Source organism: Canis lupus, chromosome 13 (genome assembly GCF_011100685.1).
Source record: "Canis lupus familiaris isolate Mischka breed German Shepherd chromosome 13, alternate assembly UU_Cfam_GSD_1.0, whole genome shotgun sequence".
Lineage (NCBI taxonomy): Eukaryota > Metazoa > Chordata > Mammalia > Carnivora > Canidae > Canis > Canis lupus.
In genome coordinates, this window is record NC_049234.1 from 39,346,452 (window position 1) to 39,364,599 (window position 18,148).

Consider the following 18,148-nt stretch of genomic DNA (forward strand, 5'->3'; position numbering starts at 1 on the left):
AGAGAGCAGCGGATGGTGCTAAAAATCCCAACTCCGAGCCCAGTCTACGTGGTCTTCTGACGCTGGCAGTGGACTGAGCACAAGTCACTTAATTGCTCTGCGTCTCATCTGCATAATGAGGATAATAATAGTACCCCCCTCCCCGTATCATGGTGATGAAATAAATTAATACTTCTTTAAAAAACTTTTTTTTTTAAAGATTTATTTATTTATGATAGGGAGAGAGAGAGAGAGGCAGAGACACAGGCAGAGGAATAAGCAGGCTTCATGCAGGGAGCCTGATGTGGGATTCGATCCCGGGACTCCAGGATCGCGCCCTGGGCCAAAGGCAGGTGCTAAACTGCTGAGCCACCCAGGGATCCCCCTAAAATCTTTTTCAAAAAAGATTTTGTTACCAAGTAATCTCTGTACCCAACATGCTTGAGCTCACAGCCACAAGATCGAGAATTGTATCCTTTACCAGCTGAGCCAGCTGGGTGCCCCTAAATAAGTTAATATTTCTAAGGCGCTTAGAACAATGCCCGGCGTGTAGTAACTGCTCTATAAGCTTGTGTTAACATGAACTAAAAAGAGGTAGAGATGGGGAAATGCCAGGAGAGGTTGATTGATGTCAAGATCCCTTAGGGTTGATTGAAAGTGAAAAGAGCTACTTAATGGGGATAAAATAAAAGTGGTAGAGAGAGCAAGTAGGTCGACCGTCTGAAGGTAAACAAGGAGTCGGTCCTTGTTGATGGTTTGCAGAGCCCGAGCGGCTTCCAGCTATTCAGGTGTGTGACCTTAAGCGAGTCATTCAACCTTCCCATCTGTACAAGGTGCCAGTCAGCTGGCTAGATGTTCCTGTAGGTTCGTCCCAACTCTGGAAGTCAACGGGCCTGGCTTCTGTTTTTAATGAAATGCTTGGAGCAACAGCTAGACCGCGGTTTCAGGTAGAATGGAGGAGAGATTACAGAGTCCACACCTGGGATCTGTCATTATCTGGGTGTGAATGGAAAAGGAGGGCAACAAAGATACAGATGCAATGAAACGCAGGGACACCTGCACCCCGATGTTCATAGCAGCAATGTCCACAATAGCCACACTGTGGAAGGAGCCTTGGTGTCCATCGACAGATGATGGATAAAGAAGATGTGGTCTATGTATACAATGGGATATTCCTCAGCCATTAGAAACGACAAATACCCACCATTTGCTTTGACATGGATGAACCTGGAGGGTATGATGCTGAGTGAAATGAGTCAATCGGAGAAAGACAAACATTATATGGTCTCATTCATTTGGGGAATATAAAAAATAGTGAAAGGGAATAAAAAAAAAAAAGAAAGGGAATAAAGGGGAAAGGAGAAAAAATGAGTGGGAAATGTCAGAAAGGGAGACAGAACATGAGAGACTCCTAACTGGGAAACGAACTAGGGGTGGTGGAAGGGGAGGAGGGCGGGGGGTGGGGGTGACTGAGTGACAGGCACTGAGGGGGGCACTTGATGGGATGAGCACTGGGTGTTATGCTATATGTTGGCAAATTGAACTCCAATAAAAAATAGATTTATAAAAAAAAAAGAAAGAAAATGGAGGACAAGGCTGAGGCTGGGAGGCAGGAGTTGAGTTGCTTCATGAAGGTGGTTATTCACTGCTGCCTTAGGGACCTTCATGGGTTTCCTACATGTGTTCCCTCTCAAACGTTTGGCTGTGTTTCTTTCTTGATTTCCTTCCATCCATCCATCCATCCATCCATCCATCCATCCATCCATCCTTTCCCTTTCTAAGTTGCACATGAAGGGGCCTCATCCTTCGAGACCCACTGGGGAAGGGAGGCAGTGTTGTGCCTGGGATGTTAGCAGCAGCGTAAGGAGCAGGTGCGAGTGCTCCAGGTGTGTCCCAGCAAAGGTCGGGCTCATGTGGCTGCGGAATTCTTTCTGCCTAACTGCACAGCACATTTTTGGTATTATGGCCTGTCTGTGCACTGTTTTCTTCCATGTATGGTGTGTGTGCGCATGGGGGTGGGTGTTGCTTTATCCTTCTCATTTTCCCCTTGGGCTCCTTAAATACTCTTGTTCTATAAAGCAGCATTTGGTTTCTGCTTCCAGTGCTCTGACCTCTTCGTCAGATATTATTATTAAATATACTATTTAATAATAATTTATTTAAATATAATTTAAATTAAAAATTTATATATTTATTAAATTTATTTATTAAATTAAAAATTTAATAATTTAAATAATAATTCATTTAAATATAATATTTAATATGTTATTAAATATATTGTTAAATATAAATTTATGGTGTTCAGTCATTGAGTAAAGGGTACTCGTTTCTGAGGAACAAACCTGTTATTCTGGCGTAAGAGATGGGAACAGGCTGTTCTCTACAGACCTTAGTGTCCTAGGGAGGTGGTGCTGACGGCAGGGGCATTCGGCAGCGGGATGCTGACTCCATTTAAACCAGTACTCAGCTTGGTTGTAGTAGTGCTCATGTTGGGCTGGGGTAAGTGCACTATTCTCAGGTTTGCAGTTGTAGGGGATTATGAAAAAAGAACCACGGTTTCAATGGCAGTGGTCATTCCACCTATCATCTTCAGGTTTTCCTTTCTTGAGTTTTCTTCATTGAAAAGTTTCACTTAGAATTTTTTTTTTTTAAATCACGTGGAGTGTGCTAGGTCATGCTGCAGTAACACACGACGCTCCTATCTCAGTTGTTAAGAGAATAAGGTTTTCGGGACGCCTGGGTGGCTCAGTGGTTGAGCGTCTGCCTTTGGCTCAGGTCATGATCCATGAATTTATTTATTTATTTTTAATTTTATTTATTTATTCATAGAGACACACAGAGAGAGGCAGAGACACAGGCAGAGGGAGAAGCGGGCTCCATGCGGGGAGCCCGACGTGGAACTCGATCCGGGGTCTCCAGGGTCACGCCCCGGGCTGCAGGCAGCGCTAAACCGCTGCATCACTGGGGCTGCCCATAAAAATGAATTTAAAAATAGAATCAAGTTTTCATTATTGTTTATGGTACGTGTCTGTGGAGGGCTGGCGTAGGGTGAAGCTCAGTCCTGGATGGCTGTTGGGGGGGCCCTCCCCATCTGGACTGCTGTCAGTCACCATGTAAAGGGAAGGACATGAAACATGGTGACTCACGTACGGCATCTTAAGGGATTTGTCCTAGAAGTGATATTACTTGCACTCACGTTTCATTGGCCAGTTGATAAAAGGCGAGCCAAGGCGTGTCAGCGGCCATGCCTACGTCCAGCAGGCAGGAAGGCATGATCTTCTCATGTACTTGGAGTGAGAGAAATCAGAAATATTTGGTGAACAGCACTAAATGCTTACCACGGACTTTCCCCATGGCAGATACCATAATGCACGCTTGGAACACAGAAATGAATAGAGTGGACCCTAGTCCTAGAGAAATTAAGTTTAGTGGAAACAGCTTTATGTAGGAATTTCAAAGATATAACAATGAGGCAAAAATGGTTAAAAAATGATCTCTGTATTAAAAGAGATCGGGAAGGTCTCCTTTGTCATTCCATTTTTCTAGTTTTCGTAATTATTTTCCAAAAGTCACCAGATAGCTACAGCATGATCCTCAGGACATAAATCTGTTTAAGGAAAATTGGCTTTCCCTGATTTACACCAGTTTTGGGTCCTCCTTAGAATCTTTCTGAAACACAGAGTTTCTGTGTTTTTGCCATGCGTTAGCAGTCTAAAAATTGAATGCGCCCAAGGAGAATAACTTCTTTATTACATGCTGGCTGAAAACTCAGCCAAAATTCCATTGAAAGCCAACTGGTTCTCTCTTTTTTTTCCTCTATGTGACCTTCAGTGCTGAAACTGGAAATAAACCAGCAGTGTGGGTCCCCGGTTGAGAGTGTGGCAGTTCAGCACAATACACAAGCAAATTTGTCCTTTAAAGTCCCGGACATCTGTCCGAAGTTGGTGCTGACCTTCTAAACCATGACTGAATGTCCAGATTGTTGCTTCTCCATCCTCCTCGGAGGCATTTTCAGGGCCGGGTTCACAGCCCCATGCTTCTTGTCTGCTTCCTAGTGGGTTATGGGTTGTTTCCTAGAGTCTAGACATGAAATGAAAAATGCTTGTGTAATTCATTTCCTGTTCGTCTCTGCAGAATTTGGAGGAAGGTCTCCAAGCTCTGGGACACACCACGTCCTCTACTTGGTAGGAGTGGCAGGCCTTCTGGCCATCCAGACGCGCGCGTGGAAGCCTGGGCCGGCCTCTTGCTACCTGTAGAACCTCGGGCAAGTTGCATAATCCCTTTAGGTCTCAGTTTCTTCACGGTGAAACCAGGAACTTAAGAACCATTTCAAAGGGTTGAGTATATGGTTTCTAGAAAATGCCAACCCCGTCTGACATGTAACAAGCACCCAATAAATATTCTCTACTAGCACCGTGCTTACTGGTTTTCAGAGGATTTCATTGCATTTTATCTCCTGGGAATGCATCAAGGAGATGGAAGGCATATAGTTGGATTGGTTTTCCATTTACTTGCAAAAAAAAAAAAAAAAAAAAAAAAAAAAAAGATTTTGAATTCTCTTGGAGTAACAACCATAGTTGACTTAGCAAAGATCTTATTTAATCACGTGTATCTCTTCTCTCCTCTGTTTACATTCTCCCTCACTCATCATCTTGTTAGATTCTGTGTAGATCGAGTCCCGTTAACTCCCTTTCTGAGCTTATAACTCTCTTTTCATGTTCTTTCAAATTTTGAGCGATTATTTTAGTGAGCAGTGAGGGCTAGTGGTAAGAAGAGCATAAAGTTGGAAACTAGAAAAACCAACAGGCCCTGCCTTCCTGTCTGAACCACTCTCATTTTTTCCCCACCCCTGACCACTTTCCTGCTAAGTAAATCTAGGGGGTCCTCTGTCCTTGTTTGGACCTGGTGGCACTTGACCATGGCCTTGTATTCCTAAGGGAAGTGTTACGGGCTGGGTGACAGCTAATGGATCCGGATTTCTGCTATGAATTCTGAGGCTTACTAGGCTGGACACCGTCTTAAATGGTAGTGATCTTTCATGATTTCAAACCTGGGGGCAGCCCGGGGGGCTCAGTGGTTTAGCGCCTGCCTTCAGCCCAGGGCGTGATCCTGGGGTCCTGGGATCGAGTCCCACATAGAGCTCCCTGCATGGAGCCTGCTTCTCCCTCTGCCTGTGTCTCTGCCTCTCTCATGAATAAATAAAATGTTTTTTTTTTAAAAATAAATAAAACCTGGTTGCTCAAATACAGGACATTTTGGAGACCCTAAAAGGAGCACGTACCTATAGAGGTTTTTTAAGCAGGCAGTGGAAGCGGGTGCATGATTTTCTGATCTAGTTTCATGGTTCTTTTGATCAGCCACAAATAAAACTGAATAAGACAGCATCGCCCAAAGGGTTAATACCCTGGAATTTCACACTTAACAATTGGCATTATGTCCTCTGCATTCTTGAGGAATTTTCTCACTGATGTCAAAAGACTTTTGGTTTGTTATGCAAGACAGTGGTCCAGTGACTTTGCATATCAGATTCTCTTATAGGGGGGCAGGGAGCCCTTGCACGCTGATTGGGGAGGAACACAGTAGTGTCAGTCGTTCTTTGCCACAGCCGAGTTAAAGGAGCGAGTGCGTTTAGTGAGAAAATAAAGTGCAACCGACCCAGATGCGCGGGCGTTCTGTGGAGATGCGCGCTTGCCACATCTTGGTCGTTTTGTGTCTTTTTGCTGTGTCACTACGATGTATTTATATAGTTTGTTTTTCTATTTGTTTCTTTTTCCTCCTGACTGCTTTAGTTCTCTATTCCTGGGCAGGAAACCAAACTTAGTGGCTTAAAATAACAACAATGTATTATTTCTCAAAATTCCCTGGGTCGAGCAGCTCAGCAGGGCAGTTCTGTGCCACGTGGTGTTAGCGGGTCGTCCTCCGCGGCTGTCAGGGCCGGGCTGGAAGGTCCAGAAAGCCTTCCCCGACGTGCCTGGTGCCCCAGGACCTCGCCTCATGCACGGGAGGGGGGGGGCAGGGGCGGGGGCGGGGGAGCTTGCCTTGTGTGTTCCCGCCAACAGAGACCATTCACGTTGTAGTTTGAGCTGTCTCATGGCACCGTGGTCTCGAGGTTCTCGTACCCCCGCAGCTAGCAGGCTTTTTTGAGACAGAAGGCGGAGGCTCCAGTCCAGGTAAGGCTCGGCATGCAAGTTCCAGAACATTCCTTGCGCCATATCTTCTCGGTCAAGGGAGTTTATGGGGTCAGGCCCGGACTCAAGGGCAGGGAGTTGGGAGGAGTAGATCCCACCTCCTAAAGGATGGAAAGACATGTGCCCAGAAGGAGGAGAGGAACCCATGACCCAAATCAGACGGGTCGAGGGGAGTCTGAGAGCAGAGGGCCTCATGCCTAAGGCGGAGGTGAGTTTTGTGCCACTTCCTTTCTAGGGTTCTGGGCAGAGGCTGGTGCATGGAGCGGCTCCATGCAAGCTGAAGAGTGCAGAGCGAGATGACAACCAATGAGGTCAGATGGGGGAGGTCTCACAGGCACTCGCGGTTCTCTCTCAGCTCCTCGGTGGTGGCAGAAGAAGCGAGAAGTTCCTGAATTTAGGAGAAAGGCTCCGAGGATGGCTGAGTTAAGAGGTGATGGGCTTAGGCCGGGAGCTGGGGTGTCCATGAAGTCACAAGCCGGCTGTAGCATCCGAAGGGGCCTTCCCAGGCCTTGACCACCAGTGTGGATGTCAGCAGCCGAGGCCCAGGGTTGAGGGTTTAGCCAGTCTCACGACCACAATCCCCAGGCCAGGCCGCAGCGCCGACCAGCCCTTTGCAGGAGGAGCCAGCCGGGATCCAGAGGACTCCGTTCCATTTGCCATCACCACCTCCCGGGCCAGCGCCCCTGTCCTCGTCTAGTTACTGTTTTGGAGCTAAGCAGGAGGAGGGCGCTCATGATGGCTAAAGCGACTGGGTCTGGAGTAGCTGTTCAGTCCATCGCCTTGGTCCACCTTCACCTAGTCGCCTTCCCTCTGGTAGTCTCAATAATGCCCTCCCCCCCCCCCAGGTACATTCATGCTTGTGTCCTCGGGTCCTCTCAATATGTTGTCTTACGTGGTGAAAGAGACTTTGTGGATGGGATTGAGCTCAGGATCTTGAGTTGGGGAGGTTTTCCTAGGTCATTGGAGTTGGCCCCATGGAATCACAAGGTCTCCTTGTAAGAGGAATCCAGGACATCAGAGGCAGGAGAAAGAGATAGGATGATGGAACCAGACGTGGTTGGAGGGATACGTGTTGAGGGCAGAGGAAGGAGCCGTGAGCTCAGGGATGTGGGCGGGCGCGTCAGCTGGAAAACACAAGTCAGGCTCCCAGGAAGCCTGGAGCGGGAATGTAGCCCTAGCGACACCTTGATATCAGACTTCTGACACTGTTAGGAGAATATTTGTATTGTTGTAGACCACCAAGCTTCATGTGGCTCCTCCTAGGAGACGACTCCGTCCCTCCCACGTCCAGCCAAAGTCACTTACACTAAAATTCCTTTCTTCGTGTGAGAGCAGCATAGAGCTCCCCCACCCTTCCTTCTCCTCATGAGATACTAGTTCTGTTTGATAAATAAAATGTTGAGGGGCGGGGAGTGAACTTGAGTAACTTTGTCCAGATTGAATGGTCAGGATTGTCCAGATTTAAAGGTCAGTCCCTTTAGAGCCACAGATGGAGCTCTCTGGGGACATCCCACAAGAGCATGGTCTTGTGTCCAATTATATCAAGTAGAAATCTATATAATGGGCAAGCTTTCAGGGTCTCAAAAATCCGATCTTAAAAGTCTTATGCGTAGAACTCACGGATGTGATACTTCATAGAAATAATACCAAGGCAGGTGGCTCTGCACGACCCCGTGGCCCCCTCATCTTTAGGGATTAGCCGGGATACCATATGCTCTACCTTTAGTGCTGCAGCCAGTCTCCAGTGCGTGCGCTTACGGATTTTTACGAAGTTCAGTTGTTCCAACTTCTCTGGGTGGGAGAGTTCAGGGAGCTGCAGAAAAATCTCTCAGATTTTATTTTTCTATTTAAAAAAAAAAAAGAAAAGAAAAAGCAAAGCAATGACCACAGCTACATTCTGACGTTTGAATGAGGATGCCAGGAAGCCCTGTTTCATCTTTGGGGATGACGTGGATGGTGGTGACTTGAGCCTCTTGTTTCCTCGCCCGGATCCAGGGACGCAGACACGGGGACCACCCGCTGTGTACCCTCTCCACCTGCACGCGGGTGGGCACACCTCCAGGCCCCTTCTCCTTGGGCTCTTCCGGCGGAAGGAAGGTGGGCCGTCGTCCCCGCAGGTGCATCGGGGTGGCGGGCTCGCTCTGGGCCTGCTCGTGGGTCTGGGTCACTCAGAAGTGATATCCGTACATCGGGGACAGCTTGCGTTGAGCATACTCTTTGTGACCCAGTTAATACTAGGAGAGATTTTTTCCTGACATTGTCACCGTGCTATTTGCAGCACAAGTTGCAACAAAACAGCTTTTGCGTGCTGTCGCCGGGACTGTAGGGGCGGCGTGGGAAGCAGCTGAATAATAGCTGGTGTGTGTGAAGCTGCCGGCAGGACGGGGAGGGGGACTCTGCGCGCGGCTGCGCCACCCGCAGGGAGCTGTGCTGTGCGTTCAGAGTAGGGAAACAGATTTGGTCAGTGTGCGGCCATGATCGGGAGGGCGGCCCAAAGACAACAAATCCACTAAGGGCATGCATCACGAAGTGGAAAATTCGGGTGAAAATACCTGGTTTGGCTTCAGCCCAGGTGTGATCGTGGAGACCCGGGTTCGAGTTCCCGCATCAGGCTCCCTGCATGGAGCCTGCTTCTCCCTCTGCCTGTGTCTGTGCCTCTCTCTCTCTCTCTCTCTGTCTCTCAATAATAAATAAATAAAATCTTAAAAAAAAAATACCTGGTTTGGGCTGGTCTTCCATGCTTCCTATCTATAAAGTGAATTCCTTTAATGTGGAAATGAAGGCTACCCCAGAGCACCCCGGGCAACATGTCCAATACCCCCATGGTGCTCAGATCCCTTTCGATCCCTTTCGTTATGCTCTTTGTTCTGTCGGAACCTGAACCTGACACAGAAGTCTTCTCTAAGGAGGATTTCCAGAACGGCCAGTGTAGCTGCGTGCCTGCTTTAGGATAAAAGTAAATCTGTGTGTGTCTCACTGTTAAAAAAAAAAAAAAAAAAAAAAAAAAAACTCCTCCCAAAACAAAACAAAAAAACCCCCACAAAACCTAGTTTGTGTCCATGAAAAATAGCTTTGCATGTCTAGACGGTCGTGCTGAGCGTAAGGAAGGGGTACAGAAAAGCCATTATTCTCTGCAGAAACCTTGTAAGGTCCCGCGTGACCTGAGCGACCTCTCGCTCGGCTAGTGTAACGGGAGCCAGAAGTGTGCGAGGGGCCTGAGCTCGGGGACCGAGGCCGTAAACCAGTCCTGGCTTTAGGGGCTTTCCTGCCTCGCGCTGTGTGCCCTCGAGGACGCCTGGGGACTCCGCCCCAGACTGAGCATGGGGGACGGATTCCCGAGCGGCGCGTGCGCCTCGTCCTGCAGGGTCCCCACAGCGGCGGACAGCGCAGAGGAAGCTCCGACACAATGTCGTTAACTGGCACGAGGGAAGGAAGGATCCAAGCACGCTTTTCCCGGCACAAATCACGTTCAAGGCCAGAAAGGGGATGCTCCTTTGCCAGATGCTGCGCGGGGGGTGCAGCAGGTGCCTTTACAGTACTGGGCAGCGGGATTCCGGGGTTGGTTTTCATTCACGGAGAGGCCAGAACGATGTCAGCGTGCTCGTGCGAACGGGCCTGCGTGTTGCCCCCCTGTTCCACATAGATTGCACTTCCTCCTCTGGCTCCCCTCCACGGTTCCCATGTTTATGACCTTGAGTCGTGTGCTGCCCCGGGAGCTGTGGGTCGGTCTCCAGCTGCTGTTGGACACGGTGGAGAGGCCCAATCGTCCCATGTGGTGGGGCCCGAACCCACGGCCACCACGGGGTCATCGTGGCCACATCCAGTCCCTCGTGGGTGGGATTTGCTGCCCAAACCCTTCCCACCTGGGGAAGGTGCTGGGCGCCCACATGTGACCTCGGGGTGCGGACACACCGCCGCTCTTGCCCGTCTTGCCTGGCGCCGAGGAAGCAGCTGGCAGGGTGCAGAGGCTTGGAGGGCTGCTCGGGCCACAAGTCAGGGGGGGCCCGGCGGGATCGGCCTGCCCGCGCTTTGTGTCGCAGGCCCCTTCGAGCTTTTGTGGCCCAGGTACCCCTTCGGTTCCCTGCATTTGGGCTGCGCTGTGCTGCGGCCCGTGGTGTGGCCCCAGGGTGGCACCGAGTGCACACGGCCTGCTGCGTGCCCCATGCCCCACGTCCCGTGCCCCGTGCACCGTGCCCTGTGCCCCGTGCCCGCCACTAGGCTGCCACTAGGCACTCACCCCTGTCGGTGCGCTGGGGCCTGGGCGATGTCAGGTGGCTGTGGGTGCGTCTGGAGGTTTGTCTCCGGCGCTGACAGTTGTGACGTCATAGGCCGGCAGTGCTGGGGTGGCAGTCCAGCCCAGGCAGGGGGCAGAGGGGCATGGGGCAGCCGGGTGCTGAGCAACGAGGAGGGGGCCTTGGGCATCAGGTGGCGGGCTTGGTGCTCGGGCCACTGTGGGGGCCCCGTCATGCTCCTGTCACAGGCAGGGCACCGCTGCGCCGTCCTCTGCACCCAGTCATCTCCAGAACCCATGACAAGCCCTGCGGGGGGTGGGGGAGCATGCGGGAGGACAGATTTGAAAGGACGAGGGCAGAGAGCGAGCGTCCCTGCAGGTGATCCCTCCACATCCATCTCACTTGGCAGCCGCTGGGCTCCTGCGCCGGCCCGACCCGTCCTTGGTGGGGGGCCCTGTCCCATCCTTGGTGGGGGGGCCTGTCCCGTCCTAAGCACGTGGGGCCCATCCCGTCATCAGTGGGGGCCCCATCCCGTCCTTCGGGGAGGGCCCGTCCCATCCTCGGCACGCGGGGCCCCGTCCCGTCCTAAGCACGCGGGCCGGCGCCAAGGAGGGTGCCTGTGCCTCGTGGCTCATTTGCTGCCGGAGGAGGAAGGAAGGAAACCTGAAAAATACCACTGAATAAACATCAGCGTCAATTTTGTTATTAGTTGCTCTTCTCTAAGTGGCGATTTTAAGGACATGTTTAAGGCTGGATTACAGCCCCTCCAGGTGCTTAGACCTGGCAGTGGGAGCCGTGTATGTTTGAGGGTATGCGCCGGGGAAGTAGCATCTAATTAGAACAGTGTTTCTATGGCAAAGTCACTTCTTGCTGGAATATTTTTGACTTTAACGCTTTCCTCGGGAATAAAACCTGTCGCACGGAAGTGGAAAACTGCCTGCACTTAGCAGGGTAACTTGTCCCAGGAGCCAGTCCCGGGTAAGCGGCGCAGTACGGTACCATTTGGGCTTCTGGGGTCTACAAGATAAAGGAACGACGCCCCGTCCATCTCGGGCAGTTTGGGCGGACCCGATTCGATGCAATGGAGCATAAAAAACATGAGGGACATCCTGACATTAGTGACATCGCGGAGAGGCCGGCCACGAAGGCGCCGACGGTACACCTGGTCCCGAGTCTCTGACTCTGTTCACTGATCCTTTTCCAGCAGATGCGCTTTTGCGCCACAGTTTGGATGCCTGTCCCTTGGGGCGCTGCCCACGGAGGGGCACCGGCCTCGATTCCCCTCCCCCCCCAACCCCTTTGTCCTGGAAGGTCAAGGACGACGCGGATTGCTGCGGGTTGACTGTTTAGCTGATCTTCTGAATTCAAATGAATTCACGGGGAGAAAATATGGAAATGCGTTTCTAAATCATTAGGGGATCAATGAATAATGAAATTTGCCTCCGCTTTAAATGAAAATGGAGACTTGAGCGGCTTTTTTTTGCAAATAAAATCTATCCATAACATCTTAAGTAAAGATCTAATTTTTTTTTTTCAAAATACGTATGTCTGTTTTAGATTCCTTGGCTCAGCCCTCTTTCTGGCTTTCTCTGTTGGTGAGTTTCTGTAGAGAAAGACTTGAAAACCTAAGGTGTGCAGTCTCTCAAATCCGCGATTTTCTCCCCCTCTTTGGTAAAGAATTATTGCGCCTCGGTTTTAATATGAAAGAAAATGAAGACGGGGTGGAATTTGTGTGAAATATTTGGAGTTTTTCTTCCTCCCCACCCTCAGCATCTAAAATATGCATGGGATTTGGAAAACAAATTAGGAACAAGATCTTTCACAGATACTCAAAAAATGCATTTCTAAATGGTGACAAGTTTGGATTTCTGAACAGTGCTATTTTGTTTAGGAATTTTGATTGCTAAATTGTATGTAGGTCCTTAGTTTTCTTTTCCTTGGGTTTTTTTTTTTTTTTTTTTTTTTGATTTCCTAAAGAATGAAAGACCTCATAAAAAAAATTAATACCAAGTAACCACTTTGCTAATAGCCTAAACTCATTTGCTAGAATAAACTAATAATAGTAAAAGCTAAAAATATATTAATTTTACAGGTTTTTTTGGTGGAACTTGTGGTGAGGAAATATAATTAGAATCCCAAATAGTTTTGCTCCTTTGTCTCTCTGTGTCCCTAAACTCTTAGGTTAAGTGGGAACATGGAGACCGTGAGTGAAACAAGAGATATGATTCCTTCTCTAGGCATTTAGTTTATTTATTTATTTTTGATTTTTTAAGAAATACTGATTTATTTATTTGGAGAGAGGAGAAGGGCAGAGGAAGAGGGAGAGAAGTTCTTTTTTTTTTTTTAATTTTATTTTTATTTATTTATGATAGTCACACAGAGAGAGAGAGAGAGAGAGAGGCAGAGACACAGGCAGAGGGAGAAGCAGGCTCCATGCACCGGGAGCCCGACATGGGATTCGATCCCGGGTCTCCAGGATCGCGCCCTGGGCCAAAGGCAGGCGCCAAACCGCTGCGCCACCCAGGGATCCCGGGAGAGAAGTTCTTAAGTAGAATCCGTACTGAGTGTGGAGCCCTCAGTGGGATTCTCATGACCTTGAGATCACCATTGAAGCCGATAAAAGAATATTAAAATAAAAAAAGACCACCATTTAGGGTCAGTATTTTTTCTGAGTATCATGTGCATGCTTGGCATGTTCCCTGGCACCTCCGAAGCTCCCCACATCTATCTGTGGAGTGAAAGTGTGAAGGAAGAAATTGGGTATATGATGAACCAATGGATTGAGTGATTTCGGTGGTAGTTTACAACTTCACTTGTGTGGGTCACCATTATGGGTGCAATTACCTGCGTTTTCCAGACAAACTTTCTCTGTATTCATTTTCTCTGTACCCTCTGTTGATGAGGAAAGAGACTCTCCACCACCCAGAAGCCTATATATAGCTTCTCACAAAAGCACTCATGTTACCGTGATGCAAATGGAAAATAATAACAGATTGAGTTTTTTTTTTTTTTTTTAACAGACTGAGTTTTAATCACGTAAGGGGTGCAGGTCTGCTTTCCCTCCTCACTCCATTTAATCACAGATCATTATGGTATTAGGCATCCGTGGTTTAACCAAGATAGGTAATAGTTGCTGGAAAACTGAAAAAACTTTTTTTTTTTTTTTAAATTTGAAGACAGGAATGGCTAAGTAAACTCAAGGGAGACATGCCTACGTGCCGTGTTCGGTGACCCTTTTTGTAGGACTGTTTAGCAATTCAGGAAGTGACTTAAATTTCGCCTGCCAATGTTTGATGCTAGATTTTTATCAGAGGAAGGGTCATCTCATTTTTCTGTGTGTTTAGAGATTTGTTGAAATGGAAACATTAGTAAGTGACAGTCTCACCTTTGGGGGGAACGCGTTCCCTTGTGAAAGCTTTGTGTCCCGGGCTCTGGTGTAAAGAGAAAAACGTCCTATGGAATGTCTTTCTCATTCTGCTCCGGGGAGTGCATCACACACAACAAATACAGTGAGTTCAGACCACCTGGGAGACTCCAAATTGCTCTTCCTGAATCTATGTTGAACTTAAAAAGCAGCATTTGATTATGGTGTTTAAAGCAAATCACGGAATATTCAGACGACTTGGTGGGTAAACACATTTAATAGTATGGACCTTGCTCTTCCTGCAGATAGATTACCATCCGGTGAAACCATTCTTCTTTCATGCTGTAAAGCTTTCCAGATTTCAGGAAGCCAAGGCAGCTGTATTTTTCAAAACCGTCGTATGGGATCCAAAAGGAGCATTTCCTAGGAGAAATGAAGATCTGTTAATGCACGGTTTTTGTTAAGCAATGCCTAAACTTTTTCTGAAGACAACAGAGATACACCTGGTGAAGGAAAGCCCTCATGCCAGATAAAGTGGGATGTTCTCCGTGAACCAAGGGAACAGTTTTGGGCGCGAGGGAGCAACGCTGCAGGTGCTGCTGAGCCTTTCTTGCAGCCTGTGACGGGTGCGAGGAGATTTGCTTGGCCTCAAGGTGATTGATGATCGAGAACCAGCAATACAAGTGACTCAGCAACGTACACCCCCGTTACTTGTTTATCTTGCAGGACGTGCCACATCAGACTCATGGACTCAAGGCCCCGCAGGCTGCCGAGGCCCAGCCGAAACTGTGATTGATAAAAAGAAAAGACTGCCCGAGAAAACTCTGCAATCAGACAGATGTTTCTGTCCGGATTGCAATTGTCAACGGGGTCGGAAGGGAGTTGAAATGTGTGCAGATGACTCAGAGACCCAAGACCTCTTCCAGTTGGTAGGAGTCCCAACACTTCCCCAAATTAGGCACTCATTTAGTTTAAGCTCTAGCAGATTTTCTTTGTGCACAATTTTATTCTCGATCCTCCTAAGGAGCCACTTGGTGGCCGTTCGGTTGTATTTTGTACGTATTTCTCTCTGCTGTTCGGGGCACAGTGCGGGTTTATTTTTGTAGCATCATTAAGAAATGGTAAGGATGATGCACAATGACAGAGTTTTAGGGAAAGTTAATATTAATACATAAGCTTGACCTTAAAGGTAAGTCCACTGGTCCTGGGAATATTTGGTTGGTGTCAGGCCAGCGCAAACTTGGACTCGTGGTGGCTCTTCATTGCCCAACACTATGGTGTCTTTGCCTGGCAAGCTCTACCTCTCATTAAGGAGTCAACATGTCACAGCAGCACTTCCCTCCCCAAATAACCCTGGGAACAGAGGAGCTAACACAACCGTTAACCTTTGCCAAGGACAACAACATGAGGTTCCATCTGCCCTAAGGAGGGGCATCCTTAGGAACTTCGGGGCCTCAGAGGCTGGCCGTCAGAGCCATGGGATTTGATTTTTAGCCTTGCTCAACATTGGGGATTTGAGTATCTCTTTGGATAATCTTCCTTTCCCTAGTGGTTAGGCATATGGTTCTCATAAAAGAAATCTTGTGGACTGTATTTTGCTCAAGTCTGCGCATCCACAGTCTCTGATGTGATAACCAGACCACCAGACTGAGGTTAACATGCTAGACGATTCACTGGCGATGTTGCCAACTTCTTCTGGCTCGGGTGGTCTTGCTCAATAACCACTGCGTGCTTTTGTAGGTGCAGATGAAAGGGCCCTCCACCATGTCCCCACTCTTTATTAACTTGTAGGAAGCATATTTAGACCTCAAGCCTCTGACTGATGATCAGTTGATTGACCATGAAACGTAGGGCTTCATCCCATCCCGAGTTTGCCGGCACTAGTCTAGGGTGAAGGTGATGGCTCTCTTCTGAGATGGGAGCCCCTGTAAGGCAACCAGAAAGCCGAAAGGATTGAAGACGTTTGTGGAATTTTTGTCCTCAAACGTTTTGGCAATAAAAATTGTAACTGGAAGCACTCTTAATATTTTCAAGAAAAACAGTAGAAGCGAATTGTTATAATTAGTTTCCCCAATTAGATATTCAAGGAAAACATGAAAGTATGTGAAGGTTTCCTTATCTATTTACCTGCCAACTTGTATCTTTCCACAATACTTTTCTTTTCCTTTTATTCTTTTTTTTTCTAAAGATTTATTTATTTATTTATGATAGACAGAGAGAGAGGCAGAGACACAGGAGAGGGGAGAAGCAGGCTCCATGCTGGGAGCCCGACGCGGGACTCGATCCCAGGACTCCAGGATTGCGCCCTGGGCCAAAGGCAGGTGCTAAACCCCTGAGCCACCCAGGGATCCCCTATTCTTTTTTTTTTAGAGAGAGAGACAGAGAGAGAGAGAGACGAGAGCATGTGTGAGTGGTGGAGGGTGGGGGCAGGAGGAGAGAGAGGGGGAATCTTTTTTCTTTTAAATTAAATTAAATTAATTATTTAATTAATTAAATTTATTTTGTAAATTTATTTTTTATTGGTGTTCAATTTGCCGACATACAGAATAACACCCAGTGCTGATCCCATCAAGTGCCCCCCTCAGTGCCCGTCACCCAGTCACCCCCACCCCCCGCCCAGAGACAGGGAATCTTAAGCAGGTTCCACGCTCAGCAAGGAGCTCGATGCGGGGACAATGACGTGAGCCAACACCCAGAGTCAGATGCTTGACCCGCTGAGCCACACAGGTGCCCCATCCACAATACTTTTCAAATGGCACTTATTTAGCCTAAAAATAGAAATTAATTTTGCACCGACGACTTGAGAGGGGAGTTCCTGTGCATTCTGGAGATGGGTAGCTACTGACCTTTACATCTTGGTTTATTGTCTGTTGGTCTTGGCAGTAACCTTTCTCTTCCAGGATGCATTCCCAGAATGGCTCAGTGAAACAAATGCAATCTTTGGAAGACTTTGGCTCTTTGTGGCTGAGATAAATACATAGCAACTTGGAGTGGGTTTTATTTCCCCGTATGAAGAATTCCCAGAGAATTACAATTGTGGGAAGAATGAAAGGTTCAGATATAATAGAAGGAAGTTTCCCTAAAGGATTATGGTTTGAAGCCTCCGTACATTGAGTAATTGTTCTAAAGTAGGTCTTTCTTGTCAGAGGGTTGGAGCGTTTTTGCCAATCCATTTTCCAAACAGGACATGAGTGGAGCGTTCTCAGCCGCAGGTACAACCGGAACGTAGCAGTGTAATAAGCTTGGCTTGTTTGAAGCCCGGACAAGACATAGAAGATGGGGACAGTGTGGGCGGGAGGCTGGGGGTGCGGCTGGGCGCGGGGAATTTAGGCCCGTGTTTCCTAGTCCTGTTGTACTTTTGAAGCCTCTGAGTGTCCTAATACCCTGTACACGTGTGTGTGAAAACGGGTGGAAGACTAGATCCCTAACCAATACGGAAGGGAAGATCATCCCGAGGTTCACCAACACAGATAATCCATGAAACCATGACCCTTAGAAGTCAGTGTGTGGGGAACCGCGTGGGAGGAGCTGGAGCGAAGTGAGTTTTGAACGTCGGTTGCTTTCTTTCCATACTAGCTAACGAGTTAATGTGCCACATATCCTCTACCCGTTCTGGAATGGTGAACAAATGGAGAGATGTGCTGAGTAAGTACTGGAAGGCAACACGAGCCCTCGGGCAATTAGCTGGAATTTAAAGGACTAGCCCATGCGTTTATGATTAAACCAGGGAAAGCCCGCACGCACGTAAATCCAGTCGGTGACACTTTACATAACGACAAACGATAAAATCCCTAATGTTCTTGATCTTTCAAAGTCTCTTTAAAATGGAAAGTGGCTCCAGAAATTGAATCAGCAAGAGGCGAAGAGCAAGCATGCGGGGCGTGAGCGTGCGTTTCTCGGCTAGAGATCGTAGTGCGGATGGATTGGTGTGATGGAAACACCAGACACAGACTCAAGGGTCACACCAACTCCGTGCGTTTCGAGAGGCGCAGGTGCTGTGAGAGAAAGTGAGGGGCCCTTGTTTGAGGTGAGCCAGACGCTGGCGTCCGCTTCTTCAGCAGGACCACCACCCGTGTCTGTGTCTGGAGATAGGAGGACTCGTAGGCAGCGAAATGCTGTTTTTATTATCGCGGTGATGTCGATCCAAACTGGATGACTGTGATTCATGGAATCTTCAAGGAAAACCAGATATTCTTTTTTTTAAATAAAGTAATGGAGTTGGGATTTGCACATCTGCTCTTAAGAATCTGTCTTCTATAATACAGAACGTATGTTCATCACTCCATCTTTTATGAAACGGAGGGAGAATTCTTGTCGAGCGGCTTAATTCTGGGTCCTGAAAATGTGGAAAAACGGAGAACAGCCTAGTGAGACGGATGCCTGTC

General features: G+C 48.2%; 1 protein-coding gene across 10 annotated transcripts in view; it reads left to right on the forward strand.

Annotated features, from left to right (window-relative positions):
- Positions 1-18,148, forward strand: part of LIMCH1 (LIM and calponin homology domains 1) — a 298,252-nt gene that overhangs the window by 62,050 nt on the left and 218,054 nt on the right. The window contains exon 2 of one of the 10 annotated variants that reach the window (XM_038555942.1): positions 14,490-14,692. The exons of the other annotated variants lie outside the window; for them this stretch is intronic. Within the exon in view, the coding sequence (XP_038411870.1) occupies positions 14,651-14,692 (42 nt within the window). The 5' untranslated portion in view covers positions 14,490-14,650. The remainder of the gene's footprint in view (positions 1-14,489; positions 14,693-18,148) is intronic. 10 annotated transcript variants of the gene reach the window in all.